The 21,108-nt window shown below is 41.0% G+C and overlaps 1 protein-coding gene across 1 annotated transcript; it reads left to right on the plus strand.

Moving 5' to 3' along the window:
• The first annotated feature begins 424 nt into the window (after window positions 1–424).
• zmp:0000000896 (caspase recruitment domain-containing protein 11) lies at window positions 425–21,001 on the plus strand. The gene is made up of 24 exons (XM_061710958.1): window positions 425–508; window positions 3,272–3,511; window positions 4,691–4,828; window positions 7,182–7,368; window positions 7,581–7,719; window positions 12,196–12,369; window positions 12,465–12,584; window positions 12,725–12,850; window positions 14,988–15,164; window positions 15,247–15,351; window positions 15,771–15,807; window positions 16,428–16,465; window positions 16,566–16,654; window positions 16,757–16,797; window positions 16,974–17,094; window positions 17,448–17,631; window positions 17,784–17,907; window positions 18,041–18,281; window positions 19,041–19,107; window positions 19,196–19,298; window positions 19,396–19,554; window positions 19,690–19,802; window positions 19,909–20,024; window positions 20,201–21,001. The coding sequence occupies exons 1-24, from the start codon at window positions 502–504 to the stop codon at window positions 20,406–20,408; spliced, it is 3,054 nt and encodes a 1,017-aa protein (XP_061566942.1). The 5' UTR covers window positions 425–501; the 3' UTR covers window positions 20,409–21,001.
• The last annotated feature ends 107 nt before the right edge of the window (window positions 21,002–21,108 follow it).

Here is a 21,108-nt window from a genome sequence, read left to right on the forward strand (position 1 = left end):
GTCTTCACCACCCCCGAGTTCACATTCCAAGATGGCTGCCCCGGTTGTAAACAGTAAAAGAGAGCTCTGTAAAAATTCGTAGCACTTCATTCTAGTTTTGGTCACACCAAATCAGTCGTATACAAGTATTGTTCGGCATATATATGCTGCTATAGTGTAATTTACATTTTTCATGTGGTATATGCGAACTACAAACTTGTTTACCTACTTTGTAACTGGAACGCTGATAACTCGGCTGTGACGTCATTCCCAGTTCCCAGTTCCGACTTCCGAGGTAAATGGAACGCAGCATAATAATGAGTTTAAAGCGCCCCCTGGCGGCCGCCGACGGAGGAGGTAACAGCTGGGCGGAATGCTGGCTCGGAGGTGGGACCAGCCAGGTACCAGGCTGGTCCCACCTCCCAGCACCAGTCCCACCCGCGACCAGTCCCAGCACCAGTCCCATCCTCGACCAGTCCTGCCTGGGACGCAGTCCGCCGTTTATCTCCACAGGAGGAAGATATGAGCGGTGAGTCAACGTTTAAAGCCTGATTTATGGTCCGCGTTAAATCGACGCAGAGCCTACGCCGTAGGGTACGCCGTAGGGTACGCGGCGACGCGCACCTTACGGCGTAGGCTCTGCGTTGGTGTAACGCGGAACCATAAATCAGCCTTAACTTTTCACTGTGTCCTTGTCTGTCTTCACATGGCGTTTGTTTAAGGTGTTTACAAGAAACTAACTTTTTGATAAATCAGTAGCGACAGAGTTGCCTGTTATGAGGCAGCAGGATTGGACTTTAAATGTTATGTATGGACACTGATAAGCTTCTCAACTCTTGACTGAATTCCAGTGTGTCTACAATTCAAGACCATTCAAAAGTCGTTATTTGTACCGTATTTTGTCTCTTATAATCACCACACGTCTGAAAATGAGCTTCTCGGAAAGTTTGTGACATTTAAAAAAAAAAAGACTCCTTTCTCACAACAAAGTCATCTAAACCAGGAGATCTATCAAACTTGAAAGCACATATTCAGTGACGTTTCATCACAAGACATTTTTTATTTCAGTTTTCAAGCCTATGTGACAAAAATAAATATCACCTGTCTTCACTTTACATAGCTCATTCTAATAAAAAAGAGACAATAAAATAGCACATTAAGAAAGTTTCAAAACAGCCACATGAAAAGGTTTTATTTTGCGTTTTGAATTTATATTATTGTTTGATTGTGTAGTTTACATATTGTGTATTATTATTATTGTGTATTAGTTTACATATTATGTATTCTAACTTCAACATTTTGCAGTGCAGATGACTGTAAATCAGGGAAACTATTCTAGTTTCTGTACTGTTTTTATTGCACTGAATGGAGTTGTAGTGATAACAGGAGGACAAGGTCTTGACTAAGGTTTTACGGTAATGACACAGATTCCAGGGCATCCGAACACGCCTGTACCTGCCTGTTTGCTCAGGTGAGCCGTAGCAAGCAGCTGCCACCACTCTCTCACATTAGCAATAAATCAGTTGGTCACAACAGAGAGTGGATAGATACGTTTTAATTTTCATAACTGATTTGCCTCTAGGCTTTATTACTGAAATATAGAAGCAATTTCTACATTTCTATGCCAGCAAAAATGAGAGACGTGATTCTGCCTGCAGATCAACACGGGGCGGGGGGCTTGTGTTGTTAAAGTATGTCTGGTTCAGCAGTTTCTCTCAGGATTGGGAAAGTTTGTATAAGCTTTCCCTGCGTTGCACTATTGAAAGAATTATAAACATCTATAACATGTTTAAAATTAAAAAAAATAAACTAATATAATAGGGATTACAGTGGATGTTGTGCTCACTTTCTCTCGGTGCCCCAGCGCGCTTTTATCTGTAATCTCATGGTGTGTTTTTAGGGTTACAGCGATATGAGTCACGTCAGTGTCTTCATTCCTCTGGCCTGAGACACAAAGAGTTCCCCCCACCGCTTCAGGACCCACACATCACCAGACAGTTTGCTCTGGCTAAAACAATTTTAGAGTTTTATTTACTTTCAGCCCACATCACCTGTTCATTTGCACAAATATCCATGTCTTCATCCCATCAAGATATGATGTAAAGTCATATAAAGATGTTACGTTCCACCTGTCAGGAGCTCTGAAAACATGTCTAGGGAAATAGATTTCAGATTAAAGCCAGTCTGACATTTTGTCGAGGGTAAAACTCCCGCAGCATTCCTTGGGAGATTTCCAGTAAGGAGCTCCATCTCATTACGTCACTATGCAGCAAATCCAATAACCCTTTACAATCATTTGTAGCAAATTTGTACTTAAGGTTACATGAAAGAATGCACACTGTTGCCAAATGTTGCAACACAGGTTTAAAAAGACACCAATGAGCATACCAAAGTTGCAAGTAGAAAGAAAACTTTTGTTCATTAACAGTAGGCCTGTGTTGAAAAAATCTATTTTCCGATTCTAAATCAATTCTCATAGTAATCCTAAAAATCGATTCGTATGTCTAAAGATCGATTTAAAAAAAAATTTTTTTTCATCATTACATTACAACTTTTGGTATTTTTTTTGTTTATGCCCAAAAAATGATGTTTTGTTGGACACGAGAATAACTGGTGCCATGTTTTTGCCTTTAAATATGATTAAAGGTATGAAAACATTTAAGTTTTCAGTTAAAATTGCATAAATTGTCTATATTTCATTACTTTATATACTGTCTTGGGGTTACATTTGCATAAAATGCTAAAAACCAAATTCTCAAAAATTAAAAACCGAAATAGACCGAAAATGGAAAATATTAAAACAGAACGCGGGAAAAAATAAAACCAATTTCATCCGTCTCTGTTTGCTGCCTTGGATCTGTTTGGTAATTTTGCCCCACACGATGTTTCTGAAAGCAGTTCTATCAGCATTCTGGGAGGTGATTGGTCCTTACAGCATCATTAGCTGCCAATACTTGCTGTTGAATCTCATTATAATACTAGTATTAATATGTTGCATAACTAGACAGTCATATAATTCATGCAACAGCTCAAAAAACAGTTTTAATAACACTAACCCAAATCAATATCGGAATCGAATGGGATCTAAACAAATCTTGATAATCGATTCTGAATCTTAAGAATCAGAATCGAATCGATTCTTGACATTTGAATCGATCCCCAGCCCTAATTAACAGTATTCTGCCTCAAGAAAAAGTACACCTTTACTTCTCATGTCCTTCAGTCTGTAGTGTTTTTTAAGTCATCCTTTTCTACTCATTTTTCAAAGAGTAACATTGTTAATCTCATGCAGGTGTCACAGTGTGGGTGGAGGCTGACATACCTCGTGAGGAGATCCGATCTTCTTCCCCGTGGTCGGAGGAGCGCTGCGACGAGTTGTGGGATCGCGTGGAGGGAGTGCGACACAAGCTCACCCGCATCCTCAACCCGGCCAAACTCACGCCGTACCTGCGCCAGTGCAAGGTCATCGATGAGCAGGATGAAGATGAAGTGCTCAACTCCACGCAGTACCCGCTACGCATTAGCAAGGCCGGTGAGAGGAGGAAGGATTTGTTTGTCAGATCAGTAACCAGCACCAGTCTGTCAAAGTACAACCATCATATTGAATTAATTTCAACATCACAAAAGTGATCCTGGAACTGAGCATCATTAACAAATACGTGCTTTTTCAGACTGTGTCAAAACTGCGGTACAATTATGAGGCCATTACTAATAATCACTTGTAAGGAAGTAAAACACAGAAGGCACCGCTAAAAATAGGGTCATTTGGCTTGTTGAGTGGACGTGTTCATCAATCTAATGACCACAATTAAAGCAATAAGATGAGTCTGAGTTATAGTTTAAGAATGAACATATGCACGCAACATATACAGGTTGTTAAATTAAGAAAGGCACAACAAATTATCTATGAACTAACTCTTAAATCTTAGAAGGACCTTTGCTTTGGAATTTCTACGTTTGCTTCAGATATTTAAATTTAAAATGAGAAGTCGGAGGGTTACATGCATCATCATCGTCATGTAGTCTTGCATGATCTAATAAAAGTTAAATGATCTACAACTCTATGGTAAAACTCTTAAAGACGCAGTTAGTGTGCATGACTGTGGAACTTGAGGAAATAAAAAGTCTGCGGTGAGATGAAGCAACAGGAACTAGCGGAGTCAGATAGCAGATTTTGACAGCTAAAGTGAAAGAGGAAGGCAGAATAATTAGTGGGCAAAAAGGGAAATTAAGGGTAAATTTAGAAATTTTAAACCCAGCAAATTTCTAAACTCCTTTACTGGGTCACAGGGGTTTTGCTGGAGCCCATCACAGCTCATTAGAGGCAGAAAGCGGTGGTACACCCTGAACGGGTCACCAGTCTATGGCAGGGGCCCATAACTGGGCAAACAACCATTCACATCTACGAGCAGTTCAGAGTCGCCGTCAACCTAACATGCATGTTTTTGGACTGTGGGAGGAAGCCAGAGTACCCAGAGGGAACCCACGCAAACATGCCTTCTAATGCCTTTTAAAAATGTGTTTCTTACAATTTAAAACTAAAAAGAGAAAAGTAAATAAATGACAAGATTGTTGTCCTGAATTGAGCTTGCACTTTTTCTTTTTCATTGCAAAGGAGTTGGCTCATGTCAAAAAGCAGTGCTGACGTGAAAGTAGATGTGTAACTGTTTAATGTTGTACCTAAAAACGTTTCTCCTACTTTGTTGGACAGGTCGTCTGCTGGACATTCTCCGCGGTCAAGGCCAGCGAGGTCTTCAAGCCTTCATGGAATCACTGGAGTTTTACCATCCACAACAGTACACGCAGCTGACCGGGGAACAGCCCACGCAGCGATGCTCCCTCATACTGGGCAAGCAAAATTATCTTTATATCTGCATAGAATCAAAGATTTGATGCAGGATATTGGGTCGACTTCAGGCTTAGTCAGAAGTACAGAAAAAAAACATTTGCACGTCATGATAATATGCCTCTATGTACTCATTTGCATCCTCCGAATCTCTTTTTTATTCTAACAATTGAAATGTTCAATATTTTTCTCTTGGGACACTGACTGTTTTAACCTAAAAACCCCAGTCAGGACTGGTTGTTCAGCTGATCAAGGTGATGAAGTGTTGTTTCAGGTGTGCCAAACAAATTGTGCAAATGTGTTTCTTTCTGGAAGAAAAGCAAGAAGTTGCAGTTCAGCACGAGTTTCTTTTGCAGAAGTGGATAACTTCCTCTTAGTGTAAACTTTGAGTCTGCAGACTCTTCTATTTATCTTATACATAAGATAATGAAGAAAACTGAAAAGACAAAAAGCATAATGTGACATCTTAAATAACCAATGTTTGAATTAGAATAAATAGCTTCTCCCACTTGACTCTGCATAGCATCAGCAAGGAGGATTGTATGACGCACTACTTACTGATGTTTACTAACTTGGTTGTAAGTTTGTGGTGAACTTCTGCTACTCATGATTCAAAACACACACACACACACACACACACACACCCACACACAGAGCTTATATGCCAACATCTCAATATTGTTCAATACAGTTATTTATATTGCCACAATACAAACCAATTCATAACAAATGTCATCATGAGGTTCTTCCACAAGATAGTTCAATTCAACCTAAATTAGTCCAATTAATATAAAGTCAATAAAATAAAAACAGTAATTTTGCTTTGCTTGTTGGTTACTTTTTAAAAAAAAACTCTTTATTTAGTTATTTTTGTATATGTATACATGTAACAGTACATAACGTAAAATAGTACAAGAGGGGGCATACAAATTTTCATTATTTTGAGTGAGGTTTGTCTTTGTCTTTAAATAATGTACATTTTCTCCAGTTTTGTGTAAAGTCACCTGCTTTGGTCATTTTTCCATTGCAAGGCAAGGCAAGTTTATTTGTATAGCACAGTTCAACACAAGGTGATTAGAGGTGCTTTACATCGACATTAAAAGCAGCAAGAAATAATTGTACAGTAAATAAAATTATGAGAAAAGGAGGTAAAATAATAAATAAAATGATAAGAAAAGAAGTAAAATAATAAATAGGACAAGCTGTTAAAACTAAGGGTAGTAGAGTACAGCAGGTAAGTATTTAATTTAAGAGTACGCTTGAGTAAAGAGTAATGTTCTTAGGCCTGATTTAAGGGAGCTGACAGTTGCAGCAGACCTCAGGTCTACAGGAAGTTTGTTCCACCGGTGAGGAGCAGAATAACTGAACGCTGCCTCATCTTGCTTGGTTCTGGTTCTTGGGACACACAACAAACCAGATCCAGATGAACCTCAGGGGTCTGGGAGCTGGCATAAATCTCCTCCATAATGTCCATCCAATGTCCTGTTTGTGGAGCGTCACTTTTCAACCAGTTTCTTGTAATGGCCTTCTCATTATTTTGAAGAGGTACCTATCTTCTTTCATCACAACTCCATCTGGGATCAATCCCAGATACAGAACCCGTGGGTCCCTGGGAACTTTATAATTTAAAATGACCTCTAAAAGCCCAATACTGTCATCCCAGAAAGATTGTAATTTGGCACATGACCAGAAAATATGACTGTAATTGGCATTATAGCTTCCACATTGTCTCCAACATTTTTGTTGCAATCCAGTCAGTTTGCTTCTAATTTGAGGCATGACAAAGAAATGTGACAGCTGTTTTTATCTTGAGTTTTTGGCATTGTGGCTTTTGTCCGTCGGTTCTTTTTGGTTCAGCTTTTTTTTTTATGTCTATCTAGATTTTCACTTTCTGCAAGAATAACAAGTCCTTAAAGTTATTGAAACTGCGCTGGGGAGCTTCTCCGCACACGTCCTTCTACTCCATCTAACCTCCCCGTGTTGGTTACTTTAGGGTGAAATTGCAGTATTTTTTTTCTGGCTTCTACTGGGTCTCTTCCGGTCCTGGCACACTGCTTAACAGGTGTGACCGTCTGTCTCCCCGTGGCACTGTCCCCTGTCCCACTGCTCCACATCTTCCTCTACAGCTGAGCAGAGACCAGCTCCCACAACCACAATACTAAACGGGGTGAAAGCTTTAAGGCTAAAGGATTTGAAATTTCAAAAGAAAAGAACAAACTGGAGACTCTTTGAACTGGAGATTCGAGTTATGTGCTATAACTACCGGCACTGAAACAAGTTTCTCTGACTTGAAAACGAGTTTGCAATTAGCACAACATCTCCGATAACAATCACTTGAAACTGTCATTCCTTGCAGACGAAGAAGGCCCGGAGGGTTTGACGCAGTTTCTGTTGCTGGAGGTGCGTAATCTGAGGGAACAGCTCCGAAACAGCCGGGTGTGCGAGCGCCGCCTGTCTCAGCGCTGCAGGATGGCGGAGGAGGAGCGTGGTAGGGCTGAACGCAAAGCTCAAGAGTTACGTCACGGCAGGCTGCAGCTCGAAAGGTTTGACTGACCTTTTCTAGGTTCCTGAGCTTGTTCTCCCAATCATTTCAAATGGATACAAGTAAAGCCATGCATAAAACCAGACAAAAACCTTGGCACATTTCCGACAGGAGCTACGCTTAATTCCTGCTTTCTTTCTAGTGTCTTTGTCACTATTTGTTGTGTGTAAAAAGGCTTTGAGAGTGTATACCCTGGTTGGTTTGTGTCTGAAGGCTGCGTCAGGACTGGGAGTCGGCCAGTCGGGAGCTGGGTAAGCTGAAGGACAGACACCTTGAGCAGGCTGTCAAGTACTCCAGAGCGCTGGAGGACCAGGGCAAAGCCACTAACCGAGAAAGGGAGCTGCTGAGACAGGTATTGTTGTGTTAGTTATTTCAAACCCCACCTTGTTTGCAACAGTTGAAAAAAATAGGATAAATTGAGTCCACTATGATGTGATGTGTCTGGAGCGTCTTCCATGCTGGACTCCAGATTACATCACACTCCTGCGACCATGTCTTTGCTTAAAGGGGACCTATTATGGCATCTAATACCTATTTTAAACAGGCCTTGAATGTCTTAAAAACAAGCTTTTGATTTTTTTGCTAAATAAATTAGAAATTTAGCCTCTGAGCCATGTCTTTAGCATCCCCGCGGGATTCTGAGTGGGCGGGGAGGCTATGATAATGAGGCTGTGCTGATTGGCTGCCTGAATGACGCGATACACCGCTACGAAAAAAAATGGCGGAAGCTCCGGCCGGCGGAGTTAATTGTGGGCGTGGTTTCACGCATCGGAGGCCAAACTATGTAAATTGCTCCCGTCATTACATAACGACGGGAGAAGCAGAATCTGAACGGCTCGTAGATCCACATCACACTGGACGGATCATCCGGGCGGCTGTACAGACACTGCAGAATTTGGTTGCTTTCCTCCTTCACTGAGTTGGCAGGCTGAGGGAAGACCACTTTATATATGTTAAAGCAAGAGAAAACGTGTATTTCATAATAGGTCCCCTTTAAACACATAGGGCCCGATTTACTAAAGGTTTGCGTGTGTTAAAACCTGTGCAAACTTGACAGCACCCGCAAACCAAAGTGCCAGCTGATCTACTAACAGCGTGCAAAGAGGATTGCGTCTCTGAAATGCGCTAAATTGCACACGCAATTCAGTTAGTACTTTTGCCCTGATGAATAATCAATATGGGGCGTAACCGCCAGAGAGCGCTAAATACTGGGAGGGGAAGATGCAAATATGTCCATTTACCACGCGCAATGAGATTTACCAAGCCTGAAAGTTTTTGCGCGCATTGTGATTGCGTCTGTATTTAATACGTTTGAAAGGAAGGTGCTAATCTGCTGCTGCCGTTATTGTGGCAAGGAGGCGACATCCAAAATCAAAGAATACGCAGAGAGAGAGTCTTTATTCTGCTGCATGCTATTTTAAAAATGGTTGCACAAGTTTTATTAAAGGCCACTTTTTCTTTAGTTCTCCGCCTTATATCTTGCCACCTTCTCTTATTGTGCCCCCCTCCACTCGCCCACAAGCAGGCCAAGCCTTTCTGCAAAACTTTGTATTTTATTGATTATCTATCTTATTGAACGTGAAATCATCCTTCGTAAATTACATTTAATTAAAACCCGTGCTTATTAATCACAAAACACAGGTTAAACATCATGACCAAATCCGCTCCGACCCGCTGTGTCAGGATCAGCGCAGAGACTGCAGCTTCGCCTGAATTATGGTTCTGCGTTAAATCGACGGCCATATGATGGTCCCGTCTGTCACACATTTACTGTCAGTGTTTGCTATATAATATATAATATTTGCAATATACTGTGGACATCTGAATAAAAACTTAACTCATAAATAGATTGAATCAAAGCGCTCTCCAGCTCTGTGTCTGATGTCTTTTTCTCCTCAGATCATGCCGAGCACCGCCGGGTCACGCAAACCCGACCAATTCAATATTAAAATCAAATTCGGTCCTGTGGCCCGTTTTTCTATTTTGTATTTTTGATCTGTGCCTAAAATTGAAATATGAAAAACCAGATGTTTTTCCGTTTTTTGTCTTACCAACTGCATTTATTCTATCGCAGGTTTTCTCCGATATTGCGTTTCTTTTGGTAATGTTTACATTTCTTTGCTGTAGTTCATGAATGTGTTTATTTGCCTCTTCCACTAATATCTCTAACTCCAACTCGTCAAATTTCATTTTGCGCTTGTGACTTGTGACTGTGCTTTCCATCCAGACTCTCCATGGCGCAGATCTGCGCTCGCAAACCTTAACACGCAACACCTCATTTAAATACTGCTGTTTGCGCCTGTTATCAATTGCGCACGCAATCTTAGTTGATCACCCGCAAACCACACGCAAACAGCACGCGCAAACTTTTTCAGTGCACACGCAATTTAGTACTCTTTATTTAGGATCTTAGTAAATCGGGCCCATAATGTATTCCCAGTATAACTGATTTACCCTCATGAGTGCTTCAAGCTCGTCTATTTTGTTTACAAGTGAGGTCTCTTTTTCCATGATAATCAAAGTGGTTCAAACTTCCCTGCTCACTGTGTTGCTCCTGCGCCACATCCCCTACGTCTCTTCTTCCATCAGCCAGAGTCACAGTCTTCCTCTGGTCATCACTTTGGCTTTGGAAAGCTCAATCAGTGTCTTGATATAAAACAACTGGACTTTCTTTTTCTATTGTTCTCACAGACATTTCACCTTCTACCCTGAAGACATTGTCAGTTTGTGTAGACTGGTGTGGAGTTTTGAGTTTGTAAACTGTGGAAGTCGTGTGCAAATCACCAACGCAACGACCCACTTCTGCGGGTCGTTGAGTGTTGACCTGAAGAGCTGCTCCCCTTGTGTGTCTGTCTGTGCACTCTTCACTGTAGTGCACTGCATAGACTGGACACTAGACACTGCTCAGTTTGTGATTGGGTGTATTCCTCCTTTGGGTGAACCAGTGTTTGCCATGAGGGTGGTGTTACTTTTATATGCTACAGCAATATTTGTTCCCCTTTTTTCCCCTTTGTTTATTGCCGTGGCTTTTTTTCCTGGATTTCTTGGTAGACTTGAAAAAGGCCCATTTAAAGAACAAAAGAAAAGGAAGTCCAGTTTCCATGTTTCCTGGATGACTGAGAATCTGCACCAGCGTATTGTTGGATTGCATGAAAGGGAAGGAAATTCTCTCCCTCGACATTCAAGCAAAACAACCCCAGTAGGCAACAAAAGAGCTGAACAGAGCAGCTCAATGCACCTGTACAGATGTTATCAGCATCTTTTTAGTTAATGGATGTCCACAGCATGTTGACCGTACCTCTGAGGTATGAAAAAATCGGGTGTAAATGAATTGAAATATTAGAAGGAACATTTTTCATGGCAATAGCTATAACAATGTCAGTATCCAACAGTGCTGTTTGTAGTTTGACGTCATATCAGACAAAATTCAACCATTTACACTTTATCCAAAAGACCTCCATTTTCAGTGGCTTAAAGGTATTTTGTTTAACTAGCATTATTGTACATATAACCATGTTTTTTTGAATACTTACACAATTACTAAGACTGTAGTACATTACAATGCCTGCCTGAAATCTGGAGACCATGAACATCACAAAATTCTGAGTTTCCTCCCTGGAGAGGCTTTGTCTGGCCTTCACTGCAGCCACCTTTAGTTTCTGTTAGTTTATGGGCCTTCGTGCCTTTAGTTTTATCTTCAGTGGTTGAAAAGCTGCTCTCCCTGGTTGAGATCAGGTGAATAACTTGGCCATTAAAGAATATTGCATGTCTTTGAGTGGCACTCCATTGCCAGTCATCCTTCCATCAATCCATCTTCTGTTTATCCAAGTTCCCCTCACATGTGAGCAAGACACTGAGATACTTCCACTGCTCCCCCTGAGGTCGGCGCCTCGTCCCCTACTCTCATCCCCGCCGCCATTCCCAGCCATACATACATACCCATACCACGACGCTCCCTCCACGCATTTAAATTGATCAGATACTGATAAGGTCGTATCAGATAGATGGATGAGAGTTTCTTTTCAAGTTCAGTTCTAAAGAATCTGATTCTAAAGAATCTGATTACAGAACATGGGGTGCTTTCTTTTTTTTTTATCTAGAAAAGTTTAATCTGTCTTTCCAGATCATAAATGTTTTGCTTCTTGTAGTAAATACTCTGTATTTGCTTTCATAAAGGCGTCTTCTGATTCTAGATTTTGGCAATTATGCGCTTACTTTCTCCAGAGTATTATTGACATGTGTTGATGGTGTGAAGCGATTTTTCTTCACCAAGAAAATGTCTGGTGTCCGGTGATGCTCCACTTTACCCGTCGGCGGTTATCATCCAGGCCTTTTGATGTTGATGAGCTTTGTTTGTTTTTTTTACGAAAGTACCAAACCCTTGATTTTTGCCACATCTAATTTTTTTGCCATCTGTCTTATAGTTTTATATGTTGTTGTTATTTTTTCTCCATCAATTGCATTGAGATCTCCTAGGACTTCATATTGGTAGAGCTCCAGTTGAACAGCTACCAAATGTCAACATAATAACTTCATAATCAACTTCAGACCTTTAATCCACTTTTTGTCCAAATACTTTTGACCTCCAGAAACCTCACATATGTTGCTTAAAATTGCTATAATTCCTAACAGACAAATGCCATATTTTTGAGTCCAATAAAATAAAGCTGAAATTTAACACTGAAATTACCTTTTATTTTCCTTTTATCCAATCCATTGTGGTGGTGCATAAAGATAACATCATAAAAAACTTTTAATTGTCTAAATACTTTGAGATTTGATTGTACATAATGGCCTTTCACTGTTTCTGTGTCTTTTCATTTTACAGGTAGAGGAGCTTAGGTCCAGGCTGACCGTGACAGAGAGGCAAACAACTGACACTCCTGAGATTACCAAGAAAAGAAATGTTCTCTGCAGTGGCATAAATGGCTGTCCGCCTCCTCTACCAGAAAAGCCGCTGCAGTACACGGACGTTCAGAAAGATGAGAGTACAGGAACCTCGGTAAAGAACTCAGTTCCTACTAATGGAGTCAAACACTATAATTGCTTTTCAGGTGTGTATATCTGCTTTATAAACAATGTTTCTGCTCATCTCAGGCTCTGATGGATATCCTGCAGCAGGACAGAATAGAGGCGGCAGAGCAGAGACAAGAGCTCTGCAATATCATCACCAAACTACAGAGGGAGCTGCAGAGTGCAGAAGAGCACAGGGACAAGGTGAAAAGCTGCAGCTTATCAGTGTAACCAGTGAAGTAGAAATGTGTGATTGCTGCCCCATTAGTCACTCATCGTGGTTACTGTTGTTGCTCCATTGTAAATGTGGCTGTTGAGCCTCTGATGGTGAAATGTGTTTGCAGTTGGAGTCTCAGTGTGAGCAGCTCCAGCTGAAAGTGAGGACTCTCCAGCTGGACTGGGAGACAGAGCAGAAGAGGAGCGTGTCTTATTTCAACCAAGTCATGGAACTAGAAAAGGAGAGAGATCAGGTCAGTGTGAACAGAGGGTCTTAGTTCCGCCTTGCTTCATGGTTCACACATAGCTTTTTTTTTCTATTGTTTTCTCACGAACTTGAATTAAAGTGGAAGTTTGTATCAGTTGTTCAATGCAGCATGTGGTACATCTAGTCACTGCTGCAGCTCCTTCAAGCTGGGTAGATTTCGTTGACATGCAGAGATTTTTGAATTCATAGATTTAGATGGAGGTCTCAGGTTTTGACGTGGCCATTCCAAGACATACAAGGATTTCCCCAAAAATCAAACAAGTATTGGCTTTAAGTATACGTTTAAGGTTATTGTGAGAGCAAATTTTAGTCGAAAATTAATTAATAAGAATTGTCTACCATCCCATCAGTTTTATGCAGATGATGTGGGACCTTTGGATACTTTGAATACCTACTGTATATGATCTCTGACCAAGGCTAAGAGATAAAGTACCTTCTGAAAGTCTGCCAGACGATGTGCAGCAGCAGTTATCCTAGAGTTGCTTGGCTGCTAGATTAGTAACAGAAGTAAAAAGACTTTTCCACAGCAGATATGGATTGAAACTAAGATCAAGGCTGCATGGAGAGAGCGGCATCCCAGATGTCGCATTAGCTGGCAGGTGCAATGATGGCTGAGAAATGCCTCAAACTTTCAGAACCTTAAGCGCAAAAAAAAACATGCAGCTTTGAATACCTGACTGAGGAGGCACACAACAGAAGTGTGAGAATATATGAGAGAAAGAGGTAACACATTACACCAATGCCCCATAGCTATCAGACCCTTCAAAATCTCCCAGTCTTTTAAAACAAGAACCAGTTACCTTCACAACTGCAGACATACAAGGAATGGTCTCCAGTGTGAAGAGCTGAATAAACTTTTAACACCTAGCTCTAACTGCAGTTCATGAGTGCAGAGCAACATAAATGAAGTAGCTGCTGATGAAGGATCCAGGATAAAAAACCAAAGATCTCAAAATACTTCCAGAAGATGGATGGATGGGTAGATGGATCTATGGCCTGTGTCGCCGACAGACTGAAGAAGTAGCTGACATTGAGGGGTCCTACCAGTAGATAGGAATGTCTGGCTTGAAGGACAGTGGTGAGGTATTCATCACAATGGCAAAAGACCTGACCTCTTTTGCTCCGAGAACAAGACCAATACCTCCAATAGTAGTGGAGACAAAAACAATCAAAGATCCTGCAGCACTTCCAAATGGCTTACCAACCAGACATTGTGGTGGCTGACAAACTCCAGAAGAGAGCTGGGATGAGTGATGTAGAAATCCTGAGTGTCAGCAACATCAAGACGGAATACGGAAGCTGGAGAAATACTTGGGGTTAAATTAGAAAATAGAAAAGATTTGTAAAGTGAAGGCCACAGGGATAGCAGTGGTAGTTGGAGCACTGTGGTGGTTTCAACAGAGCCCGAGCGCAACATCCAAGATCTCTCCGTATAGAAACCTGTAGTCCTACGAACAACAAACACAGAGCATACAGGACTGTCTCAGAAAATTAGAATATTGTGATTTTCTGTAATGCAATTAAAAAACCAAAAATGTCATGCATTCTGGATTCATTACAAATTAACTGTAATATTGCTAGCCTTTTATTATTTTGATATTGCTGATCATGGCTTACAGCTTAAGAAAACTCAAATATCCTATCTCAAAAAAGTAGAATATTCTGGGAATCTTAAACTGTAAATCATAATCATCAATATTAAAATAATAAAAGGCTTGCAATATTTCAGTTGATTTGTAATGAATCCAGAATGTATGACATTTTTGTTTTTTTAATTGCATTACATAAACTAAAGAACTTTATCACAATATTCTAATTTTCTGAGACAGTCCTGTAGTATTCTTGGGCCTATAGTTGAAGACTGGAGCTTTTTTTTTTTTTTTTCGTTTTTTTCGTGGGTTTAAATATTTTTCATACAGGTCCATGGCAATAAAATAAATAAAAATACTTGCATGTCCACTCAAATTGTAATTTGTAATGCACTGACATAGAAACAGACACTAGTGAGGTTCAATACTTTGTTGCACAAAAACAGAGTTTCTCAGGGCAAGCATTTGTTGTAATTGAAACAAATCCCGATGGTACAAATGTAGCTTCCTGTCTGTTTCACCTCTTTTCTCCAGGCTTTGCGTAGCCGAGACAGCCTGCAGTTGGAGTACACCGACTGTCTGCTGGATAAGAACCGTCTCCGTAAACGCATTGCAGAGCTGGAGGCCAACCTGGAGCAACAGCAGAGGGAGCTGGAACGAGAGCAGGAGAGGTGCCGGGAGCAACTGCAGCAGAGCGCCTGTCTGAACTGTGTGAGTTAACCACTGTTTCTGTCATCTTACAGCCACCTTAGAGCATTTTGCACATCTGATTTTCATTGTGTCTGCTCCCCAGTCCCACCTATCACTGTGCTGTGAGGACCAGTGCTTTGGTCCTTGCTGCTCGGAGGACCTGGACCTGAGCCCCCAGCCCCACAGCACCCACCCAATGCTCAGAAAGGTCAGCGCAGGCTTCATAGTTGTCATCACAATTCCATGTGAATAATCTAAACAACACTAAAAATGACTGCCACTGATTCTTATACATGGGATGGGATTTGATGCTTTTGTTAATTATGCTGTTGAATAATAAACCTTTTTTTAGGCCTAATAGCTCATGTTTATGCAGTATATATTATTTCTACAAATCCCAACTATTATGTTCTCCAAAAACACAATTCGTGCAGTGATGGTGTTATGTAAAGCATGAAACCTCTGAACTGCACATTTCTTCAGCTACACCAACATTCAAACTGTTGTTCAGAGCCGCACATTCATGGTGACTCAGAGTGTTTGTACCTGCCTAGTATTTCTTACTCTCTGTGAGGTCGCGCTGGTAACTCTGCTCTTCTTTTTTTCTGTCTTTTTTTTTTATCACAGACAACCTCTAGAAGCCAAGCCAATGAAAACTTAGAGGGTACGTTGTCTGCACTATTAGACTGAGAATGATTGTTTAATTTAAAGGAGCTTGAGGCAGGATTTATGAAAAAAATGCATATACGTTTTAAGTTTTCTAGTAATAATGTTAGATGAAGCGTTCCAAACCAAAAAGAATGAGCCCTCTAGCGCAGTGATTCTTAACCATAGGGCCGCGGCCCACACCTGGGCCGCGAGCGCCATCTAGTGGGCCGCCAAAAAAAATTCAGTTTTGTACGTGTGGGCCGCGGGGGCCGCGGGACTGCATAGCAACTCCCGACCAAATGGCTACTTGAATATATACACACACACACACACACACACATGTGCTGTGTGCTGCAAAATGCGCTGCAATTCCGGGCCTGAATTTCCCGCGCTGTCCTGCGGATGGGACGTCACATGACGCTGCATGCGCGTTCTCCCCGTTCTCCCGTGCCGGCTTCGCTGTTTGCTGCAGTAACCCCGACGGTCGCCGTGGCGCTAATGAGTCTCATTTCTTATTCTTGCCTCAAGCTCCTTTAATGAAAAGTCAAATTTACATATAGTTTACATGTAGTAAGTGATAACTGGGTCGGGGAATAAGGGTTTCTAAGTCTAGATATCCTTTCTGCTGATTCACAGGTTCATGTTCCACCTCAGAGGAGAATCTCCTGTCGTCAGTGAGTATCAAAGCTCCTCATTATGATGATTCTGATTACTCACAAATGAGCTGGAGATCAGAATCAGTCCATTAATGATATGCATATCTGTACCCCTCAGACAAAAGATGATGAGAAGGAAATAAATCGCCTCTCCACCTTCCCTTTTCCTCCTTGTATGAACTCCATCCACCGACGGTTTAACACAGAGTGAGTGTATCAACTGCACGAAACATCTTCAGTACATTCCTGCTTACGTTTCTTTTTTATGTCATATATTTAACATCCTTGTCCGTGTTGTCCGGTGCAAAGGTTTGACTTGGACTCCTGGGGCAGCGATGACAACATTACAGGTATATTTGGTCTAGTGTTCTTAGTTGTTTGTGATATTTAGTTGCTGGGTTTTTTTGTTGTTGTTTTTTGGCGGGGGGGGGTTGGCTGGCTCATTTGGCACAGATGTACACCAATTTTATTTTCTTGGAGCACGTAGTAGGTTCACACCCTAAAAACAGCTCTCTGGTGTTTTCAGTTGAGCAGAATGAACCTTCTTTGTGTGATTCCTGGACCTCTTTACATTCTCATCTCTTCCCTCCTGACCTGGTGAACTTGGCCACGGTTTCTTCCCACCAGCCCAGGCCCGGTGTTTCCAGGTACCACCTTGCAGTTTTTAAGCTTTTTGTATTGGTTTGTGTTTTTTTTTTAAGCATGTTAAGGTATTTCTTTTGTAAACCTATGCTTTAAAGACTATTCTGTAGATCATCACTCTCCTGATAAGACTTCATTTCTTTGTGCATTTATTGCCAGCAGATACAATTTCCTGCATGTCGTTAAATGGCTGTTTTGAACGTTTTGAGTATTTGGAGTGCAACTGATCGGATGTAACATGATGTGAACTCAGAACATAGTCAAAGCAATTACATTTTTGATGAAAACCCTTTTCTGTTTGTTTACCTTGTACTGTTAACATCCTTATTTATTGCTGTCCATCCTTGCTGTCTCTCAGGAGCCCACCCTCCCACTGCTCTCCCTCTTCAAGTCCACCCACCTCACCGAAATCCGGGAGAGCCAGTCTGGCTAACGATATTACACTAGTGGGAGGAAATCAGACAGGGATCTTCGTCAGCGATGTGAGAGCTGGCTCTCCAGCTGAACAATGTGGGCTAAAGGAGGGCAGTGAGCTGTTGGAGGTGTGTGACTGTATGGCGAATAAATCCCAAATTGCATATACAAACATTCTGGGCTTTCTCTATGATTTCGATTTGATCTGACTTTTCCCAAATCGAGCCCTTGAGGAAGAGACGAGGCTGTAAAATAACACGTTTGTCTTGATTCTGTTTAGCTGGAGCGGGTTCTGTTCGGGGGCGGGAGTGTGCTGCTGAGTCAGTGCACCGCTGAGGTGGCCCACTTTTCTCTGCAGTGGTGGACCGAGCCTTCGGCACTCAAACATCGGAGCAACACAGACGGTGAGTCTGCAGGTTGGAAAATATCAAAGGGCCAAATTCTCCCCACTGCAAAGACACAAAATGGTTTTCAATGATCATCCTTGTTTAAGAAGACTGAAACCAAGCTGCCCCTTTTTCTGTCTCCCACATTAAGGTTATTCAAAGCTTTGTTCTGCACTCTCGTCCTCTACTTTCATGGGAGCCGACTCCTTCTACGTGAGGGTCAATCTCAACATGGAGTCCCACGGTGATCCGCCCTCGCTGCCCGTTTCCTGTGATGATATCGTGCATGTCACAGACACAAGACTCAATGGAAAATACCAGTGGCGATGCTGTCTTGTAGACGGGAGCACAGCCAAACCTCTGCAGGAAGGAACCATGCCCAACTACAACAGGTGAGTCATTTAGACTTTGACATGATGGTCTTACTGTCTTACATGGTTTCTTAGGTGCTGTTTGGGAATGTAACTCTGTATTGCAGAAAATGACAAAGGTCCCCCTTGACCATATGTTTACATTAACTATAGTTGCAGCGGTGTCTAAAAGATTGGAGTTTATGGATATCTGATTCAGAGTCGCACCCTTGCCCTACCCCACTGAAATTGCCCCAGATTACTTATTATTTAATGATATCCTGCATTGCACAAGTAGAAGTATGCAAATACCTTCCAATATTTCTTTTTAAACTTGTCAGGGATTTTCTCACAAATGTCTTGAGAAAAGGCCTCTCCCCTGCCCATCTGTGCTCCTCAAAACCTCTGTCTTTCATTACTGCTGCTTATGTAACAAATAACTTTTATAGTCACTTGATGACATCACCTTTTTGAAAGAACAGCACTCTTTTTTTCTTTTACTTAGTCTTTTACAGAAAATTTTCACCTAGACCAACTTTTTTTCTGGTGTATTTTGCAGACCTCAAACAAAATTTTTTTATTTATTTAAACAAATGAAACTATATCTTGGGTACGTGCCTTTTGCATAGAAAATAAAAGTGAAAATAAATGAAGAATTTGTTTTCATATTTTTTATGTAATTTTAACATGTTCAATGTTCCAACTTTAACTGATTTTACTGTAAGTTTGTGTTAAGAGTAAAGCTAAAGAGGCATCATATTTGAATGTAAATAATCAAGATTTCCCAATTTTCTTTCTCAGGGCACAACAGCTATTACTTGTAAGGTTACAAAAGATGGCTCTGGACCAAAAAGACTTCAGGAAGAAGGTGTTAACTCTGCTTATTATGAGATGACATAAACAGCATATTTGAACTATCACAAAAACCCCTTAACGCTTTTTTTTTAAACATGTAGTTTTTAAAGAAAACATCTGACCGCGTGCGCTTGGTTAAGGCGGTGGATCCTGGTTGCCGTGGTGTCGGATCCACTCAGCAGGTCCTTTACACACTCGGCAAACGTAAGTTCCTCCTTATGTTAGCAGGCTGAAACAGCAAATTTTTAATAGTGTATTATTTGTATACATGCACTTTTTATGCATGCCATTCCCCTCTCAGGTAACGAGGAACATCTAATACCGTACAGTCTGGTGCACCCAGTGAAGGTCCCGACCAAGCGGCCCGTTATCTTCTCCCCATCTCTTCTCTCTCGTGGTCTGATAGAGAGGCTGCTGCAGCCAGCTGAGTCTGGTTTGAAGTTCAACACCTGTCCACCAGGTGAGTTCAACATTGATGCAGAACCAGACACAATACTAAATAACCCCCCTAAAAAAAATTTAAAAAAAAGAATCAGTCAACAAATGCGGGTGATTCCTAACATGATGCATTTTCATTCCTGTTTCCTGTTGTAAGAACCCATTCAAGCATCAGAGAGACAAGACAAAAAAATCTTCTTTTTGGATTCCAACACCACGGATCAAACTCTGGGCATACAACTGCAGTCGATACAGGATGTCATGAGCCAGGTAAAAATAACCACTGTGCTCTTGTTTTTCTCAGCAACATAAACATAGGCATTTGTCCCCATTGCTGAATGTACCTTGTTGCACTTTATCCTTATTTTTTTCTCAGGACAGGCATTGTTTACTAGAGCTGGGCCTGAACTCTGTTGAGGGCTTACTGAGACAGGGAATTTACCCTATCATCGTCTACATTCGCCCTAAAAACAAAAAGCACAAGAAGCTGAGGTAGGAACATATTAATTTGCTTTGCATCTGAGGCTAGATCACCGCTAATGTAACTTGACTGTTCTGTATTCAGTCTTATCCGGCATTCACTTTATAGAGCATATGCAGCAGGTATGCTTTCCCTTATTATAATATTGTTTCTATTCCATGTGTTTATAATTTAACACTTGAAACAGGAAATTTTTTACACGATGTGGGGAGGACACTGTAATGGAGGAGATGTGCAAGGCGGAGGAGCTGCAGCTTGAGACGCTTCCTCTGCTTTACGACACTGTGGAGCCCAACGCCTGGAGCTGCACTGAGGAGCTGGTGGAAGCCATAAGTAATACCATCCACAGCCAGCAGAGGGCGGTGGTCTGGGTTGAACTTGATAGGCTGCAGTAGAAGAGAGGCACGGTAACGATTTATTCATAAACACAAACATATCTTTGGAGCTGCCAACATCTACCAAACCGCAGCAGAATCTCTGCAGAGTGTATGGAGGGGCGGATTTATATGCATGCATGCAAATGTGAATTTTATTATTCTTTTTGTTATACAAATGTATCATGCTACAATGGGAGAAGAGTTAAATGAGCATAAGAATAAACTTATTTGAGCCATATAAGGACAGTACATGTCATTTCAGATTTACTTGTAGCAAATTTTACATCATGCATTTTTTTTTATTATTCATTTTCAGATATTTTCTACATTTAAGGTTTCGATCATTTAACTGTATGTTTAGAGTTATATTTTTAGGGATCACAAGGTATCTTTTTTTAGTGGATTCTGGAAATTCACTAAAGTTGTGAATAAAAAGAAAAGCTGAGGAGAAAATGTTAAATTCATCCTAGAATGAAAAATAAAACTGTTATTATCCAGATATTTGTGGTCTGTGCTGTTAAAAACACTTCAGCATAGATTGTATTTAATAAGCAAACAACTGTGATTTTTTTTTATCACTTCATTATTGAAAAAGGTGAATTTCTTGATGTTTTTACGTATTAATACTGCATTTCAGTTTACATTTCACAACAGGTTGTTTTTTTCAGTTGCTTTTGTAACATATTTATGGAAATAAATGAATACAACATATGATTTC

Source organism: Cololabis saira, chromosome 21 (genome assembly GCF_033807715.1).
Source record: "Cololabis saira isolate AMF1-May2022 chromosome 21, fColSai1.1, whole genome shotgun sequence".
NCBI lineage: Eukaryota > Metazoa > Chordata > Actinopteri > Beloniformes > Belonidae > Cololabis > Cololabis saira.